This window comes from Gymnodraco acuticeps, unplaced genomic scaffold (assembly GCF_902827175.1).
Source record: "Gymnodraco acuticeps unplaced genomic scaffold, fGymAcu1.1, whole genome shotgun sequence".
NCBI lineage: Eukaryota > Metazoa > Chordata > Actinopteri > Perciformes > Bathydraconidae > Gymnodraco > Gymnodraco acuticeps.
In genome coordinates, this window is record NW_022990251.1 from 706,641 (window position 1) to 731,983 (window position 25,343).

The 25,343-nt window shown below is 40.6% G+C and overlaps 1 protein-coding gene and 1 long non-coding RNA gene across 7 annotated transcripts in view; one reads left to right on the forward strand and one right to left on the reverse strand.

Moving 5' to 3' along the window:
• The window catches only part of LOC117549001, a 22,377-nt gene extending 13,337 nt beyond the window's left edge, over positions 1 to 9,040 (reverse strand). The window contains exons 1-2 of the long non-coding RNA XR_004569405.1: positions 8,748 to 9,040; positions 6,803 to 6,890 (exon numbers count right to left, since the gene is read on the reverse strand). This is a non-coding gene — a long non-coding RNA (uncharacterized LOC117549001). The remainder of the gene's footprint in view (positions 1 to 6,802; positions 6,891 to 8,747) is intronic.
• The window catches only part of LOC117549000 (interferon-induced very large GTPase 1-like), a 91,547-nt gene that overhangs the window by 54,248 nt on the left and 11,956 nt on the right, over positions 1 to 25,343 (forward strand). For 4 of the 6 annotated variants that reach the window (XM_034220540.1, XM_034220542.1, XM_034220541.1 and 1 more), the window contains 6 exons: positions 20,301 to 20,564; positions 20,757 to 21,014; positions 21,430 to 21,693; positions 21,887 to 22,144; positions 22,560 to 22,823; positions 23,016 to 23,273. In XM_034220540.1, the coding sequence (XP_034076431.1) occupies positions 20,301 to 20,564; positions 20,757 to 21,014; positions 21,430 to 21,693; positions 21,887 to 22,144; positions 22,560 to 22,823; positions 23,016 to 23,273 (1,566 nt within the window). The remainder of the gene's footprint in view (positions 1 to 20,300; positions 20,565 to 20,756; positions 21,015 to 21,429; positions 21,694 to 21,886; positions 22,145 to 22,559; positions 22,824 to 23,015; positions 23,274 to 25,343) is intronic. The other 2 variants (XM_034220543.1, XM_034220546.1) reach the window with 2 other exon arrangements.

Sequence of the window (25,343 nt, forward strand, 5' to 3'; positions counted from 1 at the left end):
CATGTGAACGGGTACAGTCTGATGAGTCACTGTCCCCAGCAGGTGACCGTCTAAAGCGTTGGCTGAACTGGGCGAGACAAAAGAACCCGGTCTATTCCCAACTGCAGCATAAGCTTCTCGTCCATAATATTCGCGTCCGAACCAGAGTCAATAAAAACAGCAAAGCGCCCTGAGAGCTATCCGGTAATAGCAACCTGGCGTGGCTCAATGGTCTCTGAGTGGGAACAAATCCAGGGGTTTGGCTCACCAGTATGTTCCCCATTACTGCTGAGCCTTGCCTTTTACCGGGCAGTGAGAAACAAAATGGCCGGCCCGGCCGCAGTAGAGACACAGATTACGACGTCTGCGATGCTCACGTTCCTCCAAAGTGAGGTTGGTGCGACCCACCTGCATGGGCTCATCCCCCCCTGGTTGCGGCTCTGGAGTGAGGTGAGGTGTCGTAGCCAAACTCGGACGTCGGGGCGCCCAGGCATGTTGAACTCCCGCCGATCGTCGCTCCCGTCTCCGTGTCTGGATGCGCCGATCCATGCGGGAAGTCAGTTCAATCAACCCATCCAGTGAATTGGGCAGATCAAACGACACCAGCTCGTCTTTAATGTAATCCGCCAAACCACGCAGATAGGCGTCACACTGGGCTGCAGAATTCCAGTTGCTGAGGCGGCTCCGGGTGCGAAACTCAATGGCATAATCCACCACAGATCCATTACCCTGGCTCAGGTTCAGTAGTCCTCCTGCAGCGTCTGGACCCACAGACACGGGTCCAAACACCTTGCGCAGCTCCGCAGAAAAAGCGGGGAACGAAGAGCAGGCGGGTGTTTGTTGCTCCCATTCCGCTGTGCCCCATAGTCGGGCTTTCCCAGTCAAATGATTGACCGTGAAGGCCACACGAGCAGCTTCAGAAGCGAAAGTGTGTGGCTGCAGCGCAAACAGGATAGAACAGTTCGTAAGAAACGGGCTGCAGCCCTCCGGTTCCCCGGCGTAGCGCTCCGGAGTTCCCACCCGAGGCTCCGGGGTAAATCCCGTCAGAGGTGATGCAGAAGCTGGTGTCGACGGCATAGGAAGAGGCGCTGGAGCGGCCACTACTGCCACTAGCTGCTGCACAGTAGCCGTAAGCTGCTGTAGCTGCGCAGCTAAATAGGTTAGCGTCTGGTCATGTGAAGAGTTAGCATGATGAGCCTCGGTGGCCAGGGCGGCTATCGAGGCTTCCTGCCTCTGGAGAGCGTCCTCAACTCTCACGAAACGGTCTCTAGGTGCAGAGGAGTGCGCTGGGTGCATGTTCTGGCCAGATTGTTCTGTCACAATCTTAAGGAGAACCCAAATGCAGCACTCGAGAAACCAAGGAGAATTGGTAATACACTTTATTGGAGATTCCACTGGATCTGAGGAATTCCAACCGAGCAGTTTAACGCACCGGAGGACAGCGGGCAGAAGGTGAGTCAGGGACAGGCAGAGAGTCAGGGAGTAAGCGAGGCGGTCAGCGGGGATACAGGCAGGGTCGGATAACAGGCCAGACAGGATAGTCGAGGGACAGGCAGGATCAGGGAACAGGCAGAGCAGGCAGATCGAGGACAGGCAGGGTCGGAACCGGGTAGGCAATCTAGTTTCAAACGCGGGAAAGACAAGCATGAGGCAAAGTACAATCTGGCAAAGAGTGTGTGTAAGGTGCGGGTTTAAATACTGGCAGAAGCTAATGGGTGCAGAAGAGAAAGAGAGTGAGCTAATGAGTGGGTGTGGAAAACAGGTGAGACAGGTGAATGGAAAACTACTGGTGAATGATGGAGCAGACTATGACACTGATTGGATGTGGTGAACAGTGTCCGTTCTGCAAAGCGCCCTGTGAGGCAGGAGGAAGAGCCCACACTGAGCACTTCACTTCACTTCATCGACCACAGGGTCTGGGTACATACAGACGGAGTAATACAGAACAACTTTGCATTGACATATGCTCTTCCCTAGTAAACAGTGACATTTATTTTCACTGCAGTGCTTCTAATGATGAATGGCATCCTTTCAAGCGATACAAAGAAATCTATCCGGACTGGAAAATCCCACCAGATGCAAGCCTTCAGGCATCAGACTACTGGAAATATGTACTGGCAAAGTTCAATAATGAGTTTGCAGCAGCATACGATGCAAAGCCTGCTGATATTCCTGACGCTTGGAAACGTATCACACCAGAGCAAGCAGAGGCAAGCCTCAAAGAGTCATTTCATATCTAATGAGAAACTACAAGCTTCGTGCTCACAGAGGGTCACGTCCTCCTCATTACAGTCAGCATCCTCTCATGGACATTTAGATTACACTTGATTTATATGAAGAGAAGCACACAAAGTAACATGCTGTTTATGAGATGGCAAGGTTGACCAAATATTTCAACAACAACTGACAAGGAATTTGTAAACGTTTCAGTTTGATTAACATACTTTAAATCCTTCTTTTTTGGTATAGATAAAATATTTTCCATTTCAACGTTTTAAAATATCATTCAGTTCTATATCGTATAAGGCTTCGCCCTCTAAGGCTATCGGTATTGGGTAATCCCCACTGCACGTGTGTAGCACTGACAGACTTATTCCACGCCCACCTATGACGTGGGCCACACCGCCGGGCTCACTTCCGTATGAATAGGAAGTAGGCCCTACAATCCACTCCTACTTTTCTTCAGCACTCCGTTGCAGAAGCATTGACAGGCAAAACAAGTTCTTTTAAGAGCTACTTACAGTATGGCGCATTTCCACTGCAGCGGGGTAGCCCCGTTTAAGCGTCCCTAAGCGTCCTCGCTCAGGCCTCGGGCTGCCTCGCTGGCCGTCCGAGGCCGTGGCGCATTTCCATTACAGTTTAGGACCTGGGGTAGCAACGCAGTGTAGGCGGGACGATCGGCTTTTTGGCGGGCTTTTTGGGCGGAGCGACGCTGGATAAAACTGCAGTGGCGTCATCTTCAATGCGACACAACTCACAAAACACACACAACAATGGAGGATGTGGAAGCGATCGTTTACTTGTTTCTTGGTGTGTGGCTTGTTAACATGCTGTGCTCTGTATAACCTCTGCGAGAGTCATGGAGAGGACTATGATGATGGGTGGAATGCACCAGCAGCAGCAGAGCCTGGGGTAGCAGTGGCTCAAGGTGCAGAGGAGGAGGGCACTGACATCAGAGAGGGTTTGATGCGCTACCTGAATACCTAAATATGCATTGTATTGTATTCATTGTATTGAACATAAATACATCTTTTTTTTTTCATATACATGTGTTTGTCAAATGTTTTAAACAAATGTTGTTATCTGAATTGAATATTTAGTAAATATTTGAATTTCAAGCACCAGTAAGTACTGCCCCATAATAAGAACATTTGAGGAAATATCAGATCATGAAAAGAAAATCTTTCTAATCAATTAAGCGAATATCAAAGCTAACTATAAACATAAATACTAAAGTGTAAAACACAGCAAAACTATATTCATAAATGCAAGTGTAAAATAGTGTGGACAATTGTAAACATGGATGGAGGCTAAAGTATCCACAACATAAAATAATATATTAAAATATAAGCTCAATCTTTCTTCTAGACATGTTAAAAGCTTGCTTGAATGGGTTATAGGTTTCTTATTTTGTTCTCTCGTCTTTGAAATATATAAGCAGGCATGAAAACGGGTCAGGGGTGAAAAAGGTGAGAAGGATATTATCCCTCTAGGGGGGTCCGGGGGCATGCTCCCCCGGAAGAACATTTTGAATATTCCATATTTTAAAGCATCAATCTGATGCATTTTGAGATGCATTTTTTTGCCAACCTGGGGAGAGCTGGAGAAACTTAACTTCAGCCATGAGTCAAAAATATTATGACCTCCTTACTAAGTATTATCAGGGATGCAAACTCATCAGGTATGGAAAAGGTGACAAGGACCCGAGCCCCCCGACCCCACGGAATATCGGCTTTAAAATGTGGAATAACAGAGGATTTTAGCAGTCAAAACAACTAAAGCAGCAGTGTTAATAATAACAGAAACGCTAAAGAGTCACATCTAATAGAAATATATAAAAGCATTTATTTTAATTGTGTAGCAGTCTCAGTTTATAATTTTGGCAGCACTGTTGAGCATTTTGAAAATGTATTGTCATGCCTCTGTGCAAGGCTTAGTCTTTCTATCTTTATGGCATCTGGTGTAAAGTAACTAAATTCATAAACTCAAGTACTATACTTGGGTACAATTTTGAGATACTTGTACTTTATTTAAGTATTTCAATGTTTTGCTACTTTGTTCTTCTTCTCCTCTACAGTTCAGAGGTAAATGGTGTACTTTGACTCCACTACATGTATTTAATACCTTTAGTTACTTTACAGATGTGGATGAATGATGTGAAATCTAAACAAGTGTTGAATCAGACTTTAGTTCCACCTGGAGTAAATCCACAAGCTACCCTGCAGTATACAAAGTCATTCAAACTAGCTGCACCTTTACCAGCTTTGAGAACACTTTCATGATCAATCATTATAAAACATATCATATATATTATTCTGAAATGGACCAATCTGCACAACGACTACTTTTACTGTCGCTACTTTCACTATATTTTGATGAGAATACTTTTCTACTTTTACTTGAGGAACATTTTGAATGCAGGACTTTTACTGTAACAGAGTATTCCTACACTCTGGTACTTCTACTTTTACTCAAGTACAAGACCTAAGTACTTCTACTTTTACTCAAGTACAAGATCTGAGTATTTCTGCTTTTAATCAAGTACAAGATCTGAGTACTTCTACTTTTAATCAAGTACAATATCTGAGTACTTCTACTTTTAATCAAGTACAAGATCTGAGTAATTCTACTTTTACTCAAGTACAAGATCTGAGTATTTCTGCTTTTAATCAAGTACAAGATCTGAGTACTTCTACTTTTACTCTAGTACAAGATCTGAGTGCTTCTACTTTTACTCAAGTACAAGATCTATACTTATACCACCTCCGTTTATAGCCTATGAAAAACTATTAGAAAACGAAGGCTAAAGCTAACGTTAGCAGATAGTGACAATGTATGCTAGCTAGCTAGCTCAACGATAATATTGCGACAAGGCAAGGCAAGGCAAGGCAAGTTTATTTATATAGCACTTTTCAACAGTAGGTGGATCTTTGCAGCAATTGGACCATGAAGGCCAGATTCACGCAGTCTCCTCTGAACAGTGGATGTTGAGATTTGTCTGCTACTTGAGCTCTGTGATCATTGATGTGGGCTCTAATCTGAGGTGCTTTTAATTTGTGGTTTCTGAGGCTGGTAACTCTGATGTGTTTATCCTCTGCAGTAGTGTTGCACGGTGTACCGATACTTGAAAGGTACCGCGATACCCTGCCGTTAAAAACGGTACGATTCCTCCGTTTCATTAGTATCGGTACTTTAAGAATAACGGGGAAAAGTACTCCGGTGAGAAAGTGCCGTTTTAATAAGAGCCGTGTGTGTTCAGCCAACTTCAGCGCTCTGCTTCCACTCCCTGCACTGCAGCCGTGCCTGCAGTCCCGCCCCTCTCAAGCACGTTCTAAGTCCCTCCCCTCTCTCGTGCACGCGGCCACGCTCTAGCTGCCAGAGCATGTGAGAAAACGAGAAGCATGGCTGCAAGTGGGAGTGCAACTGCCGCTGCGCCTCGGCTTGTTGACAAAAAAGACACCAGAAGCGAAATGTGGAAGTATTTGAGCTATATCTCTGACAGTGAGGGCAAGCCTACGGACACCACGAGGCCTGTCTGTTAGAAATGTTTCAGATCCCTGCAAACCAAGGGAGCCAACACATAACACTTGGCTAAGCACCCGCCGACCAGAATCCAGAGCTGTTTAAAGAATTTAAAGACAGACAGGTTAGCGAATGTGATAGATAACATAATTACATCATGCTCAAGCCCATGCCCTCAAATCTAAGTCAAACAAGTGTAATTTATTTTGTGACAAACGAACGTTTTCGTAGTTTGATAACTGTCTAATATGGCTATCTTTTTAGCTAACTTACCAATGTGGCTAACATCTGCAATATACATTTTGTCAATAATTATTTATATTACTGTACTATTACATGTTAATAAAATATAAAAAAAATTATATTTTATAAAACAACAAAGTTGTTTGAGATGATGCTTAATTTTATTTAATACGAATTCTTGTCATTTATTTTGTTTATTGTTCTCATTGTTTAAAAGTTTGTGTTAACCATATGGTTCTGGTGTGAAATAAAGCACAATAATTACATTTAACACTGTTTCCCTTTTTTTTAGAAAAGTATCGAAAAATAATCGGAATCGCAATTCTTGACTTGGTATCGGTATCGAAACCAAAATGTTGGTATCGTGACAACAGTAGAGGTAACTCTAACTCTAGGGGGTCCTCATGAGAGCTAGTTTCATCTTAGCGTTCGATGTTTTTTGTGACTGCACTTGAGGATAAATTCAAAGTTCTTGACAATTTCCGGATCGACTGGCCTTCATTTATTAAAGTAATGATGGACAGTCGTTTCTCTTTACTGAGTTGAATCGTTCTTGCCATAATATGGATTACAACAGTAGTCAAATAGGGCTTTCCACTGTGCACTAACCCTACCTCTGCACAACACAACTGATGGTCTCAAACACATTAAGAAGGCAAGTGTTTCCACAAATTGACTCTTGACAAGGCACACGTGTTAATTGAAAACCATTCCAGGTGACGACCTCATGAAGCTGACTGGGAGAAGCCAAGAGTGTGCAAAGCTGTCATCAAGGCAAAAGGGGGCTACTTTGAAGAATCTAAAATATATAGGTCACCCATGTAATGAGCCCACTTACCTTCAGAAGATTCTCTCAAGTGTACCCAGGAAGGAGAAGCCTTATGTCGTCAAACTTTGTCGGTAATTGAACTGACATAGCTGTCCCACTGCAGAAAATTAGAGAGTAACATTTGTTTGCGTTTTCATCTTTAAAATATAATTCAAGACAAGGATGTATCTGTTTATATCTGCCAAATATCAAAAGTGACTAGTACTTTTAACATAATTTCCAACTTTCCTTTTTTAAATGGTTGGTGAAACGCAGTTTTCTATCTGCATTCAAATGTGCTTAAAAACAAAGAAATACTGAGGTTGAACATGCAGTCAAGATAAAGTAAGCTCTTGGAGGAATGACTAAATAGGATGCACAGCATTTAAAACTAAATAAAATAATTCCAAAAGCCAAGTTACACAACAGCTATCTGACATTTATGGGCGTGCAAGTGGGCAATGGTTCATGACGAGCCACTGATATCGATTGTGTACTGGACAATATGTTATTCTGAGGCAATACAAAACAATGAGGTACCATTCCCATGTAATAAGAAGAAAACTAAACATGAATCTGGTTGGAGAAAAACAAAGAAAGAAAGACATTTGTTCTCTGACTCTTAATTACTCATTATTTGTTGTTTTACTAAGATTTAAAAGCCATGCACATTTTTTTAAACAGCCGGTCACACGATTTTCTCTTTTAAAAGTTAATACAGAAGGCATTGTCTTGTCAAATTGTAGACTTGACCAAATAAGCTTCTAAAAATATAGCTGTCGACCAAAGCACACTTTTCTATTAGCAATATGTTGCTTACTTAGATCCCATTGTGATAGAAAGAGCAAATGGTTCCCTTTTAAATTAAATATCAATGTGAAAATGTAAGCTTGAATGTATTCATAGTTTTAATTTGGTAGGTATTGTACCTGGGAATGTGTAACCATCATTGTCTGATTGAAGGAAACGATGTGTCCTAATTCTACAAAAAGGAAAGAAAACACCTTTGCTCATGAAGCCATCTGAGGTGGGTTTCATGAAGTTTTTGATATCATTTATTTATTTTGATATCATTTACCACATGATCAATTTACTGTCTAAAGCTCAAGGCTCAGGGTCTATTGAAGGAGAAAACACTGAGGCTGTAAAACATTATCACTCTTCAGTGTACCTTCATCAGCATTCTTTAACGTGTACTGTAATGATTAATGATCCATCTTTTGTATGCAGACGATCTGGCTACTCCAGTGCTGGTTTCCAAGTACGGGGCCAAAAATGATTTGCAATTCAACATTTAGACGAGTCTTGTCATCTTTATAATAGATGAAATGTTTTATAAATGGACTGTATTTATATAGCCCTTTATCCAGTCTCTACAACCCCTCAAATCACTTTACATACAAGTCATTCACCATTCACACCCATTCATGCAGAGCAGTGCACCCTGCTCTAGGAACTAACATTCATACACATTCATACACATTCATACACCGATGGCATCGGGAGCATATCAGGGTTAAGTATCTTGCCCAAGGATACCTCAACATGTTGACTGCACGGGCTGGGATCGAACCCACAACCTTCTGGTTGAAATACGACTGCACTCCACTCGCAGCCACAAAGGCCCAATGATGACAATTTATTGTTTTAGACTGATTCAAGCTTATGAAAACACAGATGTAGCTGCAGCACGTTTTTTCTATCATATGCTGCTTACTGAGATCCCATTACTTTATAAAATGTGTGCAAGTGAGACAATGAACAAGTGGTTGCCCTTTATAATGGAATGTCAAAGCAAGCTTGAATTTAATTTTGAGTTATATCTTGGTACTTAATTTTAACTGAAAAAATGCCTTATTAATATTTTGGGATTGTTGATCAAATTACTTTCTAAAGCTCAAGGCTAAGGCGCTATTGAAGGAGAAATCACTGAAGCTGTAGAATATGATCTGTCACAGTCTGCTTTCTCACTCACCTATTTTCTGCATTAACATTCCTTAGTCACCTGGTAGTCACACCCTGTCTCTCTCTCTCACTCTGTTAAACCTATCAGCTCCATTAGTATTTAGGCACACTTCACTCTCACCTCAGTGCCAGATCGTACTTTGCAGCATGCTAGTCTTTCCCGCATTACCCTCCAGATTGCTCTCCCGGTTTCGACCCTGCCTGTCCCTGACCAGCCTGCCTCACCTGCTCCCTGACCCGTTCTGTACCTGCGACTCCCGTCCTGCTTTCTCCTGGAACCCTCGCCTGTCCCTGACCAGCCCTTTGCCTACTATTGTATCTGCCGTTTTGTCTCCTACCAGCCTATTGCCTTCAATAAAGCTGGTTACCGACTATCCCTGGTTTCGCATTTTGGTCCTCAGCTCGTTTGTGACATTATCATAAGTTTACTTTCAGACTTTCAGTCCTCTTTAACGTGTACTGTAATGATTTATCAGACCATCTCAGAGCCTGATAACAGTTGTGACGACCCCTCCCCCCTTCTGCCTGGCTGTGCTCCCTGCCTTGCTGTCCTCTGGCAGGTACTGGGAGTGTCGTCCTGTTTGTGCCTGCCCATCTAGAGGCGGAGCCACACAGAGGTATAAAGGTTGCCCAGCTGCAAGGATCACTCTCTGAATCTGATCCTGGCATGCTGCAGCAACCTCAGCCTACAGCCTGTGTTAGGTTTGATGCACCCTCCAACATGCTCCAACACCCTTCCACACACCCACACACTGCTCACACTACTGACACTCTGATTCCGACATACACTATTTATCAGAGGTGTTTTGTGTTAACCTATTAAATAAACATATATTTGGAAATTAACTCTGTGTGGCCTCCCTAATTGTTCCAGCCTTAAGGCAGGTTGTAACACAGTATTATAAAAAACAGAGTGGTGAAACCCTGATAAACCATCTTTTGTATGCAGAGGATCTGGCTACTCTATCAGTGCTGGTTTCCAAGTACGGGGTCAGAAATGATTTGCAATGCAACATTTAGAAGAGTATTGTCATGATACTGTATGTAGAGGCAAAGGATATAAGGACCTCAACTTTCCAGATGTGTATCTATCAGGGCAAGAACAATGTGTTTGCAATAAAACAAACACCACATTAGGATCTTAATGATAAGAGTAAAGGTCTGCTGACAATTTATTGATGTGAATTTGTTCAAAATAAGCTCATGAAACTACAGTTTTAGGCAACCTGATCTCACCAGAATGCGTGACTCCACCACGAACTTTGCTACATTTACGTGTATGCACCACGCAAACAACCCCAATGTAAAGTGAATGAGGCTCCTTTGTCGTGGTGCACACACGCATTTCTACAACGTCCAGCAGTGAGCTTTTATTCTATAAAACGTTTTTAAAGCTTTACTTTATAGCTTGTATTAACTCACGGGAGGCTTCTTTTTGTATTCATAATAATTTGTATTTTTCGTCAGAATGTATTATGGCAACCCTGTCTCCTAAAAATGACGTTCCCACAGAACTAAACTGCATTCTCAATTACGTTTAGCGAGAAACGTATCTTAAATACGTTTATTTTCTACATATCTTTGCCATTTATTGTCTTGCTTATAATAATGATAATAGTCATTTATAAATATCATTTTAGAGCACACATTTGAAATCAGTAGGCGAGGCTGTAATTTCGCCAGCTGTTACTCTCATGAGCAAGGCAGAAAATAATAGTTTTAACATGCCAAAAAGCTGCTGTGTCGTTTATTGCACCTCAAACATTAAAACAAGTCCAGAGTTACGTGTTTCGGTACTTCCTCTAAGAAGAAAGGACAGTAACAGAAGATCTCTGTGCGGCTTCAGGCTTGATCGGCGTTCAAATGAATGGCGTTGGTTTCCCCAAAAGTGGGCGGGGCTGGAAAGTGACGTCGATTTTACTCTCATCTATTATTCAAAACTATTATATTTATTCTAACGTAAATTACATGCCAGTGTTTTATCTTTTTATTACTTATATTTGTATACTTTATTTGCTATGAGTTATATCTGAAGCAAATTATGTTTCTGAAGATGTGTAGTCAATTCCACCTTCAATGTAGCATAAATGTGAACTCTCATTACAGGAACAATACCGGAAACAGACGTAGGAAAGATCCTCAGCTCGCTGATTGGATGTTTTAGCCGCAATGCACGTTTTTAAAGATATTACTGATTTTCTTTGAATATAAGAATGTAAATACTGAGTTGAGAGAATAGTCAGGGGATTTGGGTGATGGGAGACACATCTATGGAATCACAATTTCAATAGCTTACCATTAAATGACGGATATACCTTTCTGTCTGTGTTGTTTTACAAATCAGATATTAATGTGTAGAAGTAAAACATGAGAAATAGTATAGCAATATCCTGTAAAATTATGTAAAAATATGAATAAATCTAAATATCTTCAGATGTTATACATACATAAGTGTCCTACACTAATAATACAAAGTTAATATTAGTATGCTGTGTGTACCTTGTGTGCACCGCCTAGTGGTTAAAGCACGTTATTGAATTATTTTTGTTGAATAATGTTATTTTTTTGAATAATGTTATTTGATGAAAAAAATATTAAGAGTACATACTTTCATAGGGGGAAAGTAGAAGGTCAATGATAGAAATATAGAATATAAAAAATCAAGAAGATACTGTAAGTGATCTCTACAATAAAACAGTTTAGTGTTGGATGTACAAAGATATTAATAGGAGGATGTGCAAAACAGACAAACTAATTAACCTTTATTAACATATTAAAGAATACTTTAGGTTAAGGTCTTCTTTCAAATAAGAAAAAAGCTTTGGGGGTATCTATCTACAGATAGATATATTAAGCCTAACAAAGTACTTAACGTCTATATTGCTTTCCTGCAATGTTAACTATGTTGAAGCACTTATTTTAACTGACATTATACACATTAATTATATATACTGAAGAAATGTGCAGAATATGACAGTTTAATGGTGGAGGTATACACACATATTGATAGTGTAAGAGAATATTTTAATCTGATCTGTTTATAGAGTCTCTTATGGTTCCTTAGAGTCTGTAATACTGCAAACATCTGCTTGTAGTCACTCAAAGACTCCTCTGTGGGTTGAGGTCACAGGTCAAACGCTTCTCCTATATCCGTGGGGGATGTTGAGGCTTGTCTGGATCTCTTTGAGACAAGCAGACCATTGTCTCGCATCGGTTATTGATTAGGTAAACGCGGGCTTTCTATGGGCCGGCCTCTCCTCGTGTTGGTTAGATGTTTTGTGTCTTTTGGTGCAGAGATCGCTGGTGGAGCACTGGACATGTGTGAAACTAAGATGATCTCCCGGCCGTATTGTCTGTACTTTCTCCAATAAAACTCTCAGTGCTTTTGGCTAACAACGGTTCCAGACTCCTTCATTCTACCTCAACATTGCAACAACAGAAGTTTACCTTCACAGATAGATGTCTTGTAATGCACTGTTGAGGAACCTGTGACCCAAGTTTTTCATTCATTGCATAACTACACCGTAGTTGTGTATATGATATGTCAATAAACCTTTGAAAATCTTGAAATCTTGAAAGGGATGTGCAAAATAGCAATGATATACAGTTTTTAATTAACTATTAGTAGAGAATAACGATTAATGAATATACTTTATAGAGATCTGCAGATACATGTTTAGTCTTCTCAAGCACCAACTATCAAATATCTCTCCTGATTGTTGGCACTTGACAATCACCTTCCCTGAATTTTACTCAGGTGTAACTAAAGTCTGATTTAAGGGTTGTTTATATTTCACATCATTAATCAGAATCTGAAAAGTAACTCAAATAAATGTAGTGGAGTAAAAATACCAGGTTAACCTCTGAATTGTAGTGGAGTAGAATTACAAAGTAACAATGAGCTGTCATGTGGATATATTAATGCTGCCCAATATGGATACAAGCGATTTCCCCCCATTTAGTAATTACATGTTTTAAATGTGTACACACCAATTTGTTTCCTATCACCTAAACCTCCAGGGCTGTACACAGTTTAATACTGTCAACTTCTAATTTTGGTAAAAACAAAAACGTCTTTTAAAACTACAATTCCCAGTAGAGACGTGCCATAGAGAACATGTTGCGAAACACAATAGCCAGCATGTGTAGTTCTGGGGGGGCGTTCGAGTCCAGTTTTGAATAGTCTGCCGTGGTTTCGTTCCATTTCAAAGAGCTTGACGCTCGGCGTAACCTTGGCGCGCTGCCACTCCAACATCCAATCCCAGAGCTTGAAGATTAATCACGGGGTTTGTCAACGGGACTGTAGTCCCAAACGATAGCTGGGGATTATGGGTAGTGTAGTGTCTTCGGCCATCCTAAACTGAATTTTTTTTCGGATATCATATCGCATTAACAACACCACATCTGGCGTCACAGAGATCTTCTGTTACTGTCCTTTCTTCTTAGAGGAAGTACAGAAACACGTAACTCTGGATTTGTTTTAATGTTTGAGGTGCAATAAACGACACAGCAGCTTTTTGGCATGTTAAAACTATTATTTTCTGCCTCGCTCATGAGAGTAACAGCTGGCGAAATTACAGCCTCGCCTACTGATTTCAAATGTGTGCTCTAAAATGATATTTATAAATGACTATTATCATTATTATAAGCAAGACAATAAATGGCAAAGATATGTAGAAAATAAACGTATTTGAGATACGTTCATAACGAATGTAACGTGGGAGAAAACAAGTATCTAGCTAAACGTAATTGAGAATGCAGTTTAGTTCTGTGGGAACGTAATTTTTAGGAGACAGGGTTGTCATAATACATTCTGACGAAAAATACAAATTATTATGAATGCAAATAAAATAAAAGAAGCCTCCCGTGAGTTACTACAAGCTATAAAGTAGATTTTAAAAACGTTTTATAGAATAAAAGCTCACTGCAGAACGTTGTAGAAATGCGTGTGTGCACCACGACAAAGGAGCCTCATTCACTTTACATTGGGGTTGTTTGCGTGGTGCCGACACGTAAATGTAGCAAAGTTTGTGACTCCACCACGCAATGCAGTGTTAAGGAGTCGTGGTGGAGTCACGCATTCTGGTGAGATCAGGTTGCCTTTTTCTCACTTGAGCCCCTGCCCCCCAAAATGTCTGTGCACGTCCCTGTCCGTCGGTTAGGTCCTGCGCGGCTCGCTCTCCAGTTCAATCAATCATAGAAAGTCAGAAGATTTTTGCAGGGAGCGAAACGGCAACGTCGCTGCTTAATGCCTTTGTTTTTTTTGGACATGTCTAATTATTTACTCCACTGAGTGTTGACAAGAAACGAAATATGTGTTTTGTTTTGATGACCTATCAGGTACGCAAAGGCGCGTAGTGACACAAGTGACGTTACGCATTTCAGATTGTTGCCGCGCATGCGTACCTGCGTACCAGTTATGTGCACTCCTGTATATAAAGGTTAAAATGAAATCGACAAGTGTTAAGTGGGATAATAATACTGTAGAACAAACGGCTTCTCTTTGAGGTTGGTAAAATGAGGTCATCCTTGTAACTTAGAGAGATATTTTATTATGTAGTTAGGTAGGAACTGTATGCATCGCTAAGGTTAATTTAAATTTGCTATGCTCGAGTATGTAGTAATGTCGAAATAGTGTATGTGAAATCAACCTCACAATAAGATGTGTGTATATTACAATTATTAATGTCATATTTCAAGATGATTACTTAGATATTACAATATGGTTGGTTGAGCTGGAGTTCATTATTGAGCTTACACGTTAACGTCACAGTCATCTGAAGAACGAACCCAAACCTTGTTGTTTTTATTATTTGTATTACCAAATTAGTATCAAATAAACAGTAAACATTAGTAACACAACTTTCAAAGTTACAGTAAAATAAAAAGGACCCTGACTCGGACAATACACAATCCAACATGTTCAACAGAAGAGAATCAGTTATATTGTTTGTACACATGGTACTTTACATATATATCTGTTTGTTTAAGGTGTCCAGGTGATGCAGACAGGCTGGACCAGAGAGTGAGAGACAGAACTGGACTCCTCACAGCAGTAAACTTCAGCACAGGTACAAAGACTCTTTTTTCATACTGTACAAAGAATCAAGAAAGATATTGGTTTAAATAAATGAATTGACTTTAATACACTGATATACATTCCATTAAACAATACTAAATACTAGATCACCTAGACATCAGTTAAGTTGAGGGTTTTTTCCATGCAAAAAGTTACATTTAGATGTTAACAAGCACTATGACTGTCAGCTTTCTAATTTAATGTATTGAAGGCAAAGATATTTAACACATAGTGAGAACTGTGTTGGCAGCACCAACACCTGATCTGCCGGATTTTGAAGCCCCTCTTTAGTTTTTCACCTGCAGGACCCAGAGTAAAATTATTTTGTGAGCACAAACTAGAGGGGAACCGCAAGCACCAGTGTGATTTTGGTGACATTGTGACTGTCCTGGCCAAAATTACAGGGGGCGCTTCAAAATCCGGCAGCTCTAGCAACTGCACTGCCGGATATGGAAGCCCCTCTTTAGTTTTTCACCTGCAGGGCCCAGAGTAAAATGCTTTGGTGAGCATAAACTAGAGGGGAACATGCAACACCAGTGTGATTTTGGTGAAGTTGTGACTGTCCTGGACAAAGTTGTAGGGGGGGGGTGCCATATCTGGCAGGAGAAATACCTGCTCTGCTGAACATGTTATAGAGAACAGTGCAGATCTAAAATAAGGAACATTAATAGTGTGATATAGGCACAGATATAAGATCAATAATACACTTTATTTTAGGGCACCTTTCAAAGCATTCAATGTCACCTTAAAATACAATACAAAATAAAATATGAGTGGCATTACAATACAAACATGTGTTGAATAGGAAACCACAGAGGAAAATTACATTCAAAGGAGCAATTAAAGCGAGTGAAGCCAGTTTGAACACATTATCTTTTAGGCTTGCTTGAAAATAACACAGTGTCTGAAATATGTTATATCATTACTGTCATATAATTGCTTAATATTCGTGGTTATCAGACACTTAAACAACAGAGAAGGTTTTAAGAAATAGGACTATACTGACAAATGACATATTATCCTGTCATTGTCTATTCTGTAGGAAGGAGGAATATAACAGAGTGGGACTGCACTCAAAAACGGAAGTTTGTTCCAATATGAAGATTGTGACTATCTGAAAAGTGTCCTTAAAACGAGCCTCCTCGCAATTGTATGCACATTATTTATTCAGCCGTTTGCTGTTTAATCTGATGGGAAATATATCATTCAAAAGAGAGAAAAAAGTGTATTAAACCAGACGAACGCTCAATACAGGCGATGACGTCACGTTTGCGCGTCCCCGCGAACAGGGCTTCAATCTACGGCAAGGCTTCAATCTACGGCACAACACCGTCTTGTTGTACACTTGGGTGATATTGGACCGTATTGGACACATGCGCTGACACCTCCATCCCGCAGGCCATATAAGGTACTACTAGTGTGTATTCTGTTCTACCTAGAGGAAAAGCAGGAGACTAACCATAAGTTTCACTTTACTGGAAACTAGACAATCGTTCCTGGGAAACAAAACAGAAAGTTACTGTACTCGGAATATAAAAGGAGATGCCTGGAAAAGGTTTGGCATTCGCCAGAGAAATGCAAACCTGACTCAGGACAGATATAGGCTCGACAAAATATTGCATATAGCCTACAGTAGATAAACAATCCGGGGTAAAAGAAGAGGTATCGTTTCTAACATGGTTAATCAACAAAGGTAGGCAAAACTTTCTTTGTCAATTATTATTTAATTTCTCTCTTTAAGAGCCCTAAATAGTTTTCATTTTGGGCTTCTCCTGAACTTTGTTCCTAGAGTAAGGACACTTCAAATCAAACTGTGAATCAAATGGTGTTATCAGCAGTTTATTTGACAGAGTGGATGTTACATTATTTTTTTCACATTTAAAAACCTCATTTTAGAATAACAGTTTATTAAAGCTGTCTGAAATGCTTAAAAACACAGCGAAAAGAACACAAAAGAGTTCGCCCTGAGAAATAATGAAAGATTACTCAAATAAACCTTGCAAACTTAGACCGATCATCAAGGAAATAAAATATGAATGACTCTTAATGTTCATAAACTATAGATTTAAGATTATTTATCATCATTAATGAACCAAAAAGAGAATTATATCGTTTCCAAACCGTACTTTGCCATAAAAATCATTGAAATGTCTGGACGTTTTTGCTTTACACTGTGCGCGCACCCGCGAGGTGCATGCAGGGACGGACTGGCCAATGGGAATACCGGGAGTTTTCCGGTACCCCCCCCCCCCCCCGTTGACAATTGACTAGCGGTACCGAGTTGGGCCGGTCCGCCGGTGTTGTGCCGTAGGTTGAAGGCTTGCCGTAGAAGCCCTGTTCGCGGGGACGCGCAAAGGTGACGACACACTTTTCGTATTGGAACAAACTTCCGTTTTTAAGTGTAGTCCATACTTGCCAACGTTGAGACCTCAGAAATCGGGAGCATTACAAAACCGCGGGGGGGGGTGCTGCTGCTGGGGGGGGGGGGGGGGGGGGGGTGCTGCTGCTAGTGGATATCGCCGGAGCATATGTGTGGGCTGAGGAGTGAGCAGCAGAGGGTCGAGTTGCTCTGTTTGCTGTGACTGTCTTCCTCACCCTCTCAGACTTTCAGTTGCGCGCGTTACTAAAGGGACGTGCTACCATGGAAACCAAACAATGGTGTAGCTGTATTAAAGTCCGAGTGGAAACAGTCCTTAGTAAATCTGATTTTGTCAGAAATCGGGAGAAATGCGGGAGAAATATGACCCCGGGAGGAAATCGGGAGAGGGCTATGAAATCGGGAGTCTCCCGCGAAAATCGGGAGTATCAAGTAGGCCTATCAGAAAATTGGGAGTAGCCTATCAAGTATCAGAACTTAAACAACAGAGAAGATTTTAAGAAATAGGACTATACTGACAAATTACATCTTATCCTTTCATTGTCTGTTCTGTAGGAAGGAGGAACATAACAGAGTGGAGTACACTTAAAAACGGAAGTTTGTTCCAATACGAAAATTGTGTCCTTAAAACGAGCAACCTCGCAATTGTATGCACATTATTTATTCAGCCGTTTGCTGTTTAATCTGATGGGAAATATATCATTCAAAAGAGAGAAAAAGCTTAGAAAACTAGGCGAAGCTCAATACACGCGATGACGTCACCTTTGCGCGTCCCTGCGAACAGGGCTTTCCATCTACGGCAAACCTTCAACCCAGCGCCATATAGACTGATTGATTGATTGATTGAAAAGTTTATTAACAGCTTGTATATTGGGTACAGTACAGTACAGCTCAAAACATACAATTGTTAAGGGGATGCAGACCAGAGAAAGACTTTCGTCTTGTTTACATCAGGGTCCCCCATTTCCAATTCATCATATAATGCTTCAACCTATATGGCACAACACCGGTCGAGTTTCACGGGCTGATTTTTTTTGTCCCAGTCCGCCCCTGGGTGCATGCATGTCTCGGCGGGCATAACACCTGACGGCGTGCACGTATGAATGAATATGTTTAATAATATATTTACATTTTATATGAATTATATATATGTTGTTCCTTTAATTTAACATTATCATTTAGGTTGCATACTAAGAGGCAATGGTGCTAATTCAAACGTGTGGTTTTAAAGGTGGGGTAGGTAAGTTTGAGAAACCGGCTCGAGATACACTTTTTGTTATATTCCATGGAATGCTCTTAACATCCCGATAGCAATGGATATCTTAAATGCTTTGACAAAAAATCCATAAAAAATGTCATCTGTGGAAGCCGTAGTGCTGTAAAAAGCACGACCAATCATCTGAGCCGGCCCGGCTAAAATAACTGGATGGCCTACCTACCTGTCAGCCTTCCATCTGTGCACAAACTTATCTCGTGCCCTCATTGGTCATGAGCGCGTTCGTGTGTGTTGGAGGAGGGGCTCTGTAAGGAAGTAGCAGATTTCTTCCGGCTGTGTATTTTCAAATTCGGCACTCGAGCTGGTTTCTCCAAAATTACCTACCCCACCTTTAACTTACTAGTAAAATATATCTTCGCTAATATTTAACATAAGGTTTATCATTCTTCCTGCCTTCACATGATACAGGGATTCATGACGTGAAGGTGTGGGTAGCAGATACTGTAAGAATCACCCACAATGAGTCATAGAACTATTCAAACTGGTTTACTGACTTTCCTATTGTGTTGATTCTGGCTGTGTGCACATGCACGAATGCAAGAGTCAGCTGACACAGGTACTTAAACCAATAGCACTACACCGCTGCATGGAACGAATTGTTGTGGGTTGGGCTGGGTCAGAGTCCAGCCTGTTCCTAACTCATCATATTGAATCTTTCCTTCATGGCTCATATAGTCTGCTGATTGTTTTTTTTCTCCATGATTTTTGTGTTACATAGTTGTTTGAGTAGAAAATGGTGTTACAGGATTCTTTTCAATGTTTTCAGTGAGAAGCTGTTTGAATAATCTGGAGAGTGTGGGATGGCTGAGAGTGTATCAGCAATGGATAGCTCTCATGAGGAGGTAAACAATTAAATAACTAAAACATTACAGGACAAATAAATGTTGTCATATACACTATTGTGAATAAGGTATGATTAATGAACTCATTACTATTTCAATTAAAACATATTTTTCTTATTACCAAGGAATATTATGATGTATCAGATCCCTTCCCTGACCCGTGCTGTGAGGAAGGAAAGAACACTCGAGCAGCACCAGAGTCCGAACGTAAGTGTGACTGTCAATAACTGATCTAATGTAACCAGTGGCGTTTTTATATGTACAAAAGTGGTGGGGCACGAACAACTTACTGTAGATGTGTATATATAAGCTTCTGGTGCTTTTTTAAACACGTAAACAAATAGCTGTAGGCTATCCATGGTTCCGATAGAGAGGGGGGGGTAGGCGGTCCGGGTATAAGGACAACACAGACAATCATTACAGAGGTCACAATATCAATCGATCCAACAGAGCAATAGCCTATAGGCAAAACAAAGAAGATCAACAAGAGATATGACATAAAATGAACTTACCAAAGCTGAAGTAAATGGTCAACTTCATTCATTTTCTTTCCGTTTTACTGATTTTAATCGCTATACGCTGCTCTCTCTCGTCTACTCTTCACTACAGGGTGAAAACTACACTTACTTACACACGTACTTACAGCCAATCAGCTCTCTGAATTATGAGATGACGTTTGGTAGGTATGTCAGCACAGTGCCCCTATGGTGATTATTTTTTGCCGCACACATTGAATAGAAAAATACTCTGAGCATGCGCAGTGTAGTTTTTACAGCAACCATTCACTTAGACAGTGAGAGAGAGGGGCTAGAACACAGACTAAACCAAAAATGTACAGACAAATCAGATGATTAAACATGATCTTAAAATATATTTTAAGATGTCTTTTTTTGCATTTTAAAAAAATTCTTATTTGAATTCTGCTGACACTAGGTGTAACGCAGCGTTATGAGAAGGTACTGAGATGTACTTTTCTTCTCTTATGACAGATGTTCCTCCACCAGGGGAAGTAACAGTTGTTGATTCTGACCAGGACACAGTTTCTCTTGGCTTTCCACCCACTGAAAACTCTGCTGGGTTTAGACTACAGTTAGATTACTCCTGTGAATCACACAGCGGCAGTTTGACTGTTGATGACTCCAGCCCTGTGAAGGTTGATGGACTGATACCTGGCACTGAGTATACCTTCAGCATCACAAGGATTGCAGACAATGGAAATCAAAGCAAAGCAACCTCGCTATCTGTCTTCACAGGTAAATCAGAAAAACAAGTGTTTTCTGAATCTTTCGGATCACTTCCTGAACAAATCTACGAAATGTCAGTTAAAAGTTACTTTCAGACAAATAAGGGTCACTACAACTATTTTACTTGCACTTTAGAATGCAGACAAACATTGACAGAATATGAATTTTCAGTTTCAGTGAAACCTTTATATGTTCCCATAGAGCCCAGCCCTCCTGTGCAGATTACAGTCGACCAGGTCAGCAGCGAGTCACTGTCTCTGCATTGGGACCCCCCTGCTGGTGAAGTGGAGAGTTACATTGTGACTTGTTGCAGTGAGGGAGACATTATGAAAGAGACAACTGACACAAACAAGATGACATTCAGCAACCTGAAGCCAGGGGAGTCTTACTTTCTAGAGGTTTCTACAAAACTTCGGAATGGAAGAATAAGCAGGCCAACTGTAACATCTGCCAACACAAGTAAGTCAAATAAAATCATTATTGCACGGTTGATAAAGACAATGTCAAAGATGTTGACCCAAAGATGAAGATTGGAATCGAGCAGATGGCTTTGAGTGAACAAGCTTCTGGGTTGATAAAGACCTTTCAGAGTTTAGAGACTGCCGAGAAAAACGCAGATTACATTGTGGTGGGCATTTCAATTCCGTTAAGAGAAACTGATAAATGATTAATAAACAAGCTTGTGTATTTTTATATTTAATAAAGTAATAAAGAAAGTCAGATACAATTGAAATCGATTTAAAATGCTGGAACAGAGCAAGTTCAGCAGCACCAGAGTCCGAACGTAAGTGTGACTGTCAATAACTGATCTAATGTAACGAATACGCAGCGTTATGAGAAGGTACTGAGATGTACTTTTCTTCTCTTATGACAGATGTTCCTCCACCAGGGGAAGTAACAGTTGTTGATTCTGACCAGGACACAGTTTCTCTTGGCTTTCCACCCACTGAAAACTCTGCTGGGTTTAGACTACAGTTAGATTACTCCTGTGAAACACACAGCGGCAGTTTGACTGTTGATGACTCCAGCCCTGTGAAGGTTGATGGACTGATACCTGGCACTGAGTATACCTTCAGCATCACAAGGATTGCAGACAATGGAAATCAAAGCAAAGCAACCTCGCTATCTGTCTTCACAGGTAAATCAGAAAAAACAAGTGTTTTCTGAATCTTTTGGATCACTTCCTGAACAAATCTACGAAATGTCTGTTAAAAGTTACTTTCAGACAAATAAGGGTCACTACAACTATTTTACTTGCACTTTAGAATGCAGACAAACATTGACAGAATATGAATTTTCAGTTTCAGTGAAACCTTTATATGTTCCCATAGAGCCCAGCCCTCCTGTGCAGATTACAGTCGACCAGGTCAGCAGCGAGTCACTGTCTCTGCATTGGGACCCCCCTGCTGGTGAAGTGGAGAGTTACATTGTGACTTGTTGCAGTGACGGAGACATTATGAAAGAGACAACTGACACAAACAAGATGACATTCAGCAACCTGAAGCCAGGGGAGTCTTACTTTCTAGAGGTTTCTACAAAACTTCGGAATGGAAGAATAAGCAGGCCAACTGTAACATCTGCCAACACAAGTAAGTCAAATAAAATCATTATTGCCCGGTTGATAAATACAATGTCAAAGATGTTGACCCAAAGATGAAGATTGGAATTGAGCAGATGGCTTTGAGTGAACAAGCTTCTGGGTTAATAAAGACCTTTCAGAGTTTAGAGACTGCCGAGAAAAATGCAGATTACATTGTGGTGGGCATTTCAATTCCGTTAAGAGAAACTGATAAATGATTAATAAACAAGCTTGTGTATTTTTATATTTAATAAAGTAATAAAGAAAGTCAGATACAATTGAAATCGATTTAAAATGCTGGAACAGAGCAAGTTCAGCAGCACCAGAGTCCGAACGTAAGTGTGACTGTCAATAACTGATCTAATGTAACGAATACGCAGCGTTATGAGAAGGTACTGAGATGTACTTTTCTTCTCTTATGACAGATGTTCCTCCACCAGGGGAAGTAACAGTTGTTGATTCTGACCAGGACACAGTTTCTCTTGGCTTTCCACCCACTGAAAACTCTGCTGGGTTTAGACTACAGTTAGATTACTCCTGTGAAACACACAGCGGCAGTTTGACTGTTGATGACTCCAGCCCTGTGAAGGTTGATGGACTGATACCTGGCACTGAGTATACCTTCAGCATCACAAGGATTGCAGACAATGGAAATCAAAGCAAAGCAACCTCGCTATCTGTCTTCACAGGTAAATCAGAAAAACAAGTGTTTTCTGAATCTTTTGGATCACTTCCTGAACAAATCTACGAAATGTCTGTTAAAAGTTACTTTCAGACAAATAAGGGTCACTACAACTATTTTACTTGCACTTTAGAATGCAGACAAACATTGACAGAATATGAATTTTCAGTTTCAGTGAAACCTTTGTATGTTCCCATAGAGCCCAGCCCTCCTGTGCAGATTACAGTCGACCAGGTCAGCAGCGAGTCACTGTCTCTGCATTGGGACCCCCCTGCTGGTGAAGTGGAGAGTTACATTGTGACTTGTTGCAGTGACGGAGACATTATGAAAGAGACAACTGACACAAACAAGATGACATTCAGCAACCTGAAGCCAGGGGAGTCTTACTTTCTAGAGGTTTCTACAAAACTTCGGAATGGAAGAATAAGCAGGCCAACTGTAACGTCTGCCAACACAAGTAAGTCAAATAAAATCATTATTGCACGGTTGATAAAGACAATGTCAAAGATGTTGACCCAAAGATGAAGATTGGAATTGAGCAGATGGCTTTGAGTGAACAAGCTTCTGGGTTGATAAAGACCTTTCAGAGTTTAGAGACTGCCGAAAAAATGCAGATTACATTGTGGTGGGCATTTCAATTCCGTTAAGAGAAACTGATAAATGATTAATAAACAAGTTTGTCTATTTTTCTATTTAATAAAGTAATAAAGAAAGTCAGATACAATTGAAATCGATCTAAAATGCTGGAACAGAGCAACTTCATCCTCAGAGGATAAAGAAGTTCTGCAAAAGTTGAATAGCAGATAAAAAAAGAGACATGAAATAATCAAAACTAAAGCATACCTTAGTAATCACATACAAATAGATACACAACCATAGCTAAAAAACGAGTAGCAGCAATTTGAGGAAACTAAGTGACATAGATACAAATTGAAGATAGTATTTATATTGCACATTGCAAGTTTATTGCACAGGATTGCAAGAGTGAAAGCTAGACCCGGAAATCGATCAAGACACGCCATGTTGAAGGACGTCCCAATTGCTGAAATGCACACGGAGGAGTCGAGGAGGGGTGAGGGAGGAAGCTTCCAGAGGAGACGAAAGGGAGGATACACGAGAGCAGACTACGCAGAAGTGTTTTCACTACTCGCGTATATAGGCCCCGCCCCCACCTTCACAGCCTCTGCTCACTGCAGCTGATCTTACCGTTAGATCAGTCATTAAATGTTTAAAGTGCTTCATTAAGAGTAAAATATATGAAATCTCTTAAACGAATGAGGAGATCATACTCTATAAAAACATTAAAGTGTGTGAAATATACTTACAAATTCAATAATAATGTTTTGATTATAAAATAATAACTTACAGTTCTTACTTGTGGTTTTTGATGCAAGTGAAAGTCAGACATTTAGGATATATACAAATACGGGTAGCATATTTAATACATATTTTAGTGATTTGTGTCTCTCTTCTGTTGGACAATTTAAATAACAACATCCAATACAAAAGTTGATCCGAAACATGCTCAAATACCATAAGGGAATTAATCCATCAATTATTATTATTGTTATGATTATAATTATAACTTCAATGAAATGTTATACCTGTAAAAAAAATACAGAACCGAAAATAATACATACAAAACTATAATAAAAGAGATGAATGGAAGAGATGGACGAAATCATTTCAATGAGAAACTAAATCCCAGGTTTGAAGGGATTTATGTGGAGGTAATTCCAGTGACAGGTGATAAAACTGCACGCACCAGAAGTAAAGGGCGTTGTTTATGGTGATGCTGGAGTGAACGAGGACATCCCAATTAATACCTGAGGACTTCCCTGTCCTAGCGTCTCTCACTTGCGTCTTACGGAGGCGGAGCTAAGACGCAAGGAAGGGACGCCAGTGAGGGAAAGGAGGAGGTGAAATATTCAATTGAGATGAGCCTAGTGCAACCTTTAGTTCTGGTACACACTTTTGTACTTTTACTTCCTGGTCATTTCTACACTTTGGTATCAATATTTACCGAGTACTTCTTTCAGTATTGGTTACAATTATATTGAAATGCGTAATAGTTCAATTAAGATCAGAATAGTTGACCTGTCATGGGTCTCCAGCATATTTATACAGTTCTATTTCATCCTTACTGACCGCCAGAGGCAATGCTTGGCACTGGATATCTTCATGTTGAGTATTTATGTCAACAAAGTCACGTGTGACCTTGCATGACCCCGGAAAGCATAAGTTCCGGTGTATTATTCAAAAGCTCATCGGTATCTGTAGCGTTGTGATCTCGTCGGTCGGAGCTGCGGGTTAAACGCGACTTGCCATCCGAAGGCTGCGACGAGCTGTTCCTCCCAAGGGAGGGAATCACGGTGTTCGCCGTTCAGACCCTCAGGAGCCCCGGACCGGCGGACCTCAGTCAGTGAGATCACTACCATTTAATTCTGATAGTGCTCACAGGGTTTCCTGCAAACCACTATAAATTCACGGTTAGCAGAGGGCTATTGCCCGAGCTAATTTGTGCTAT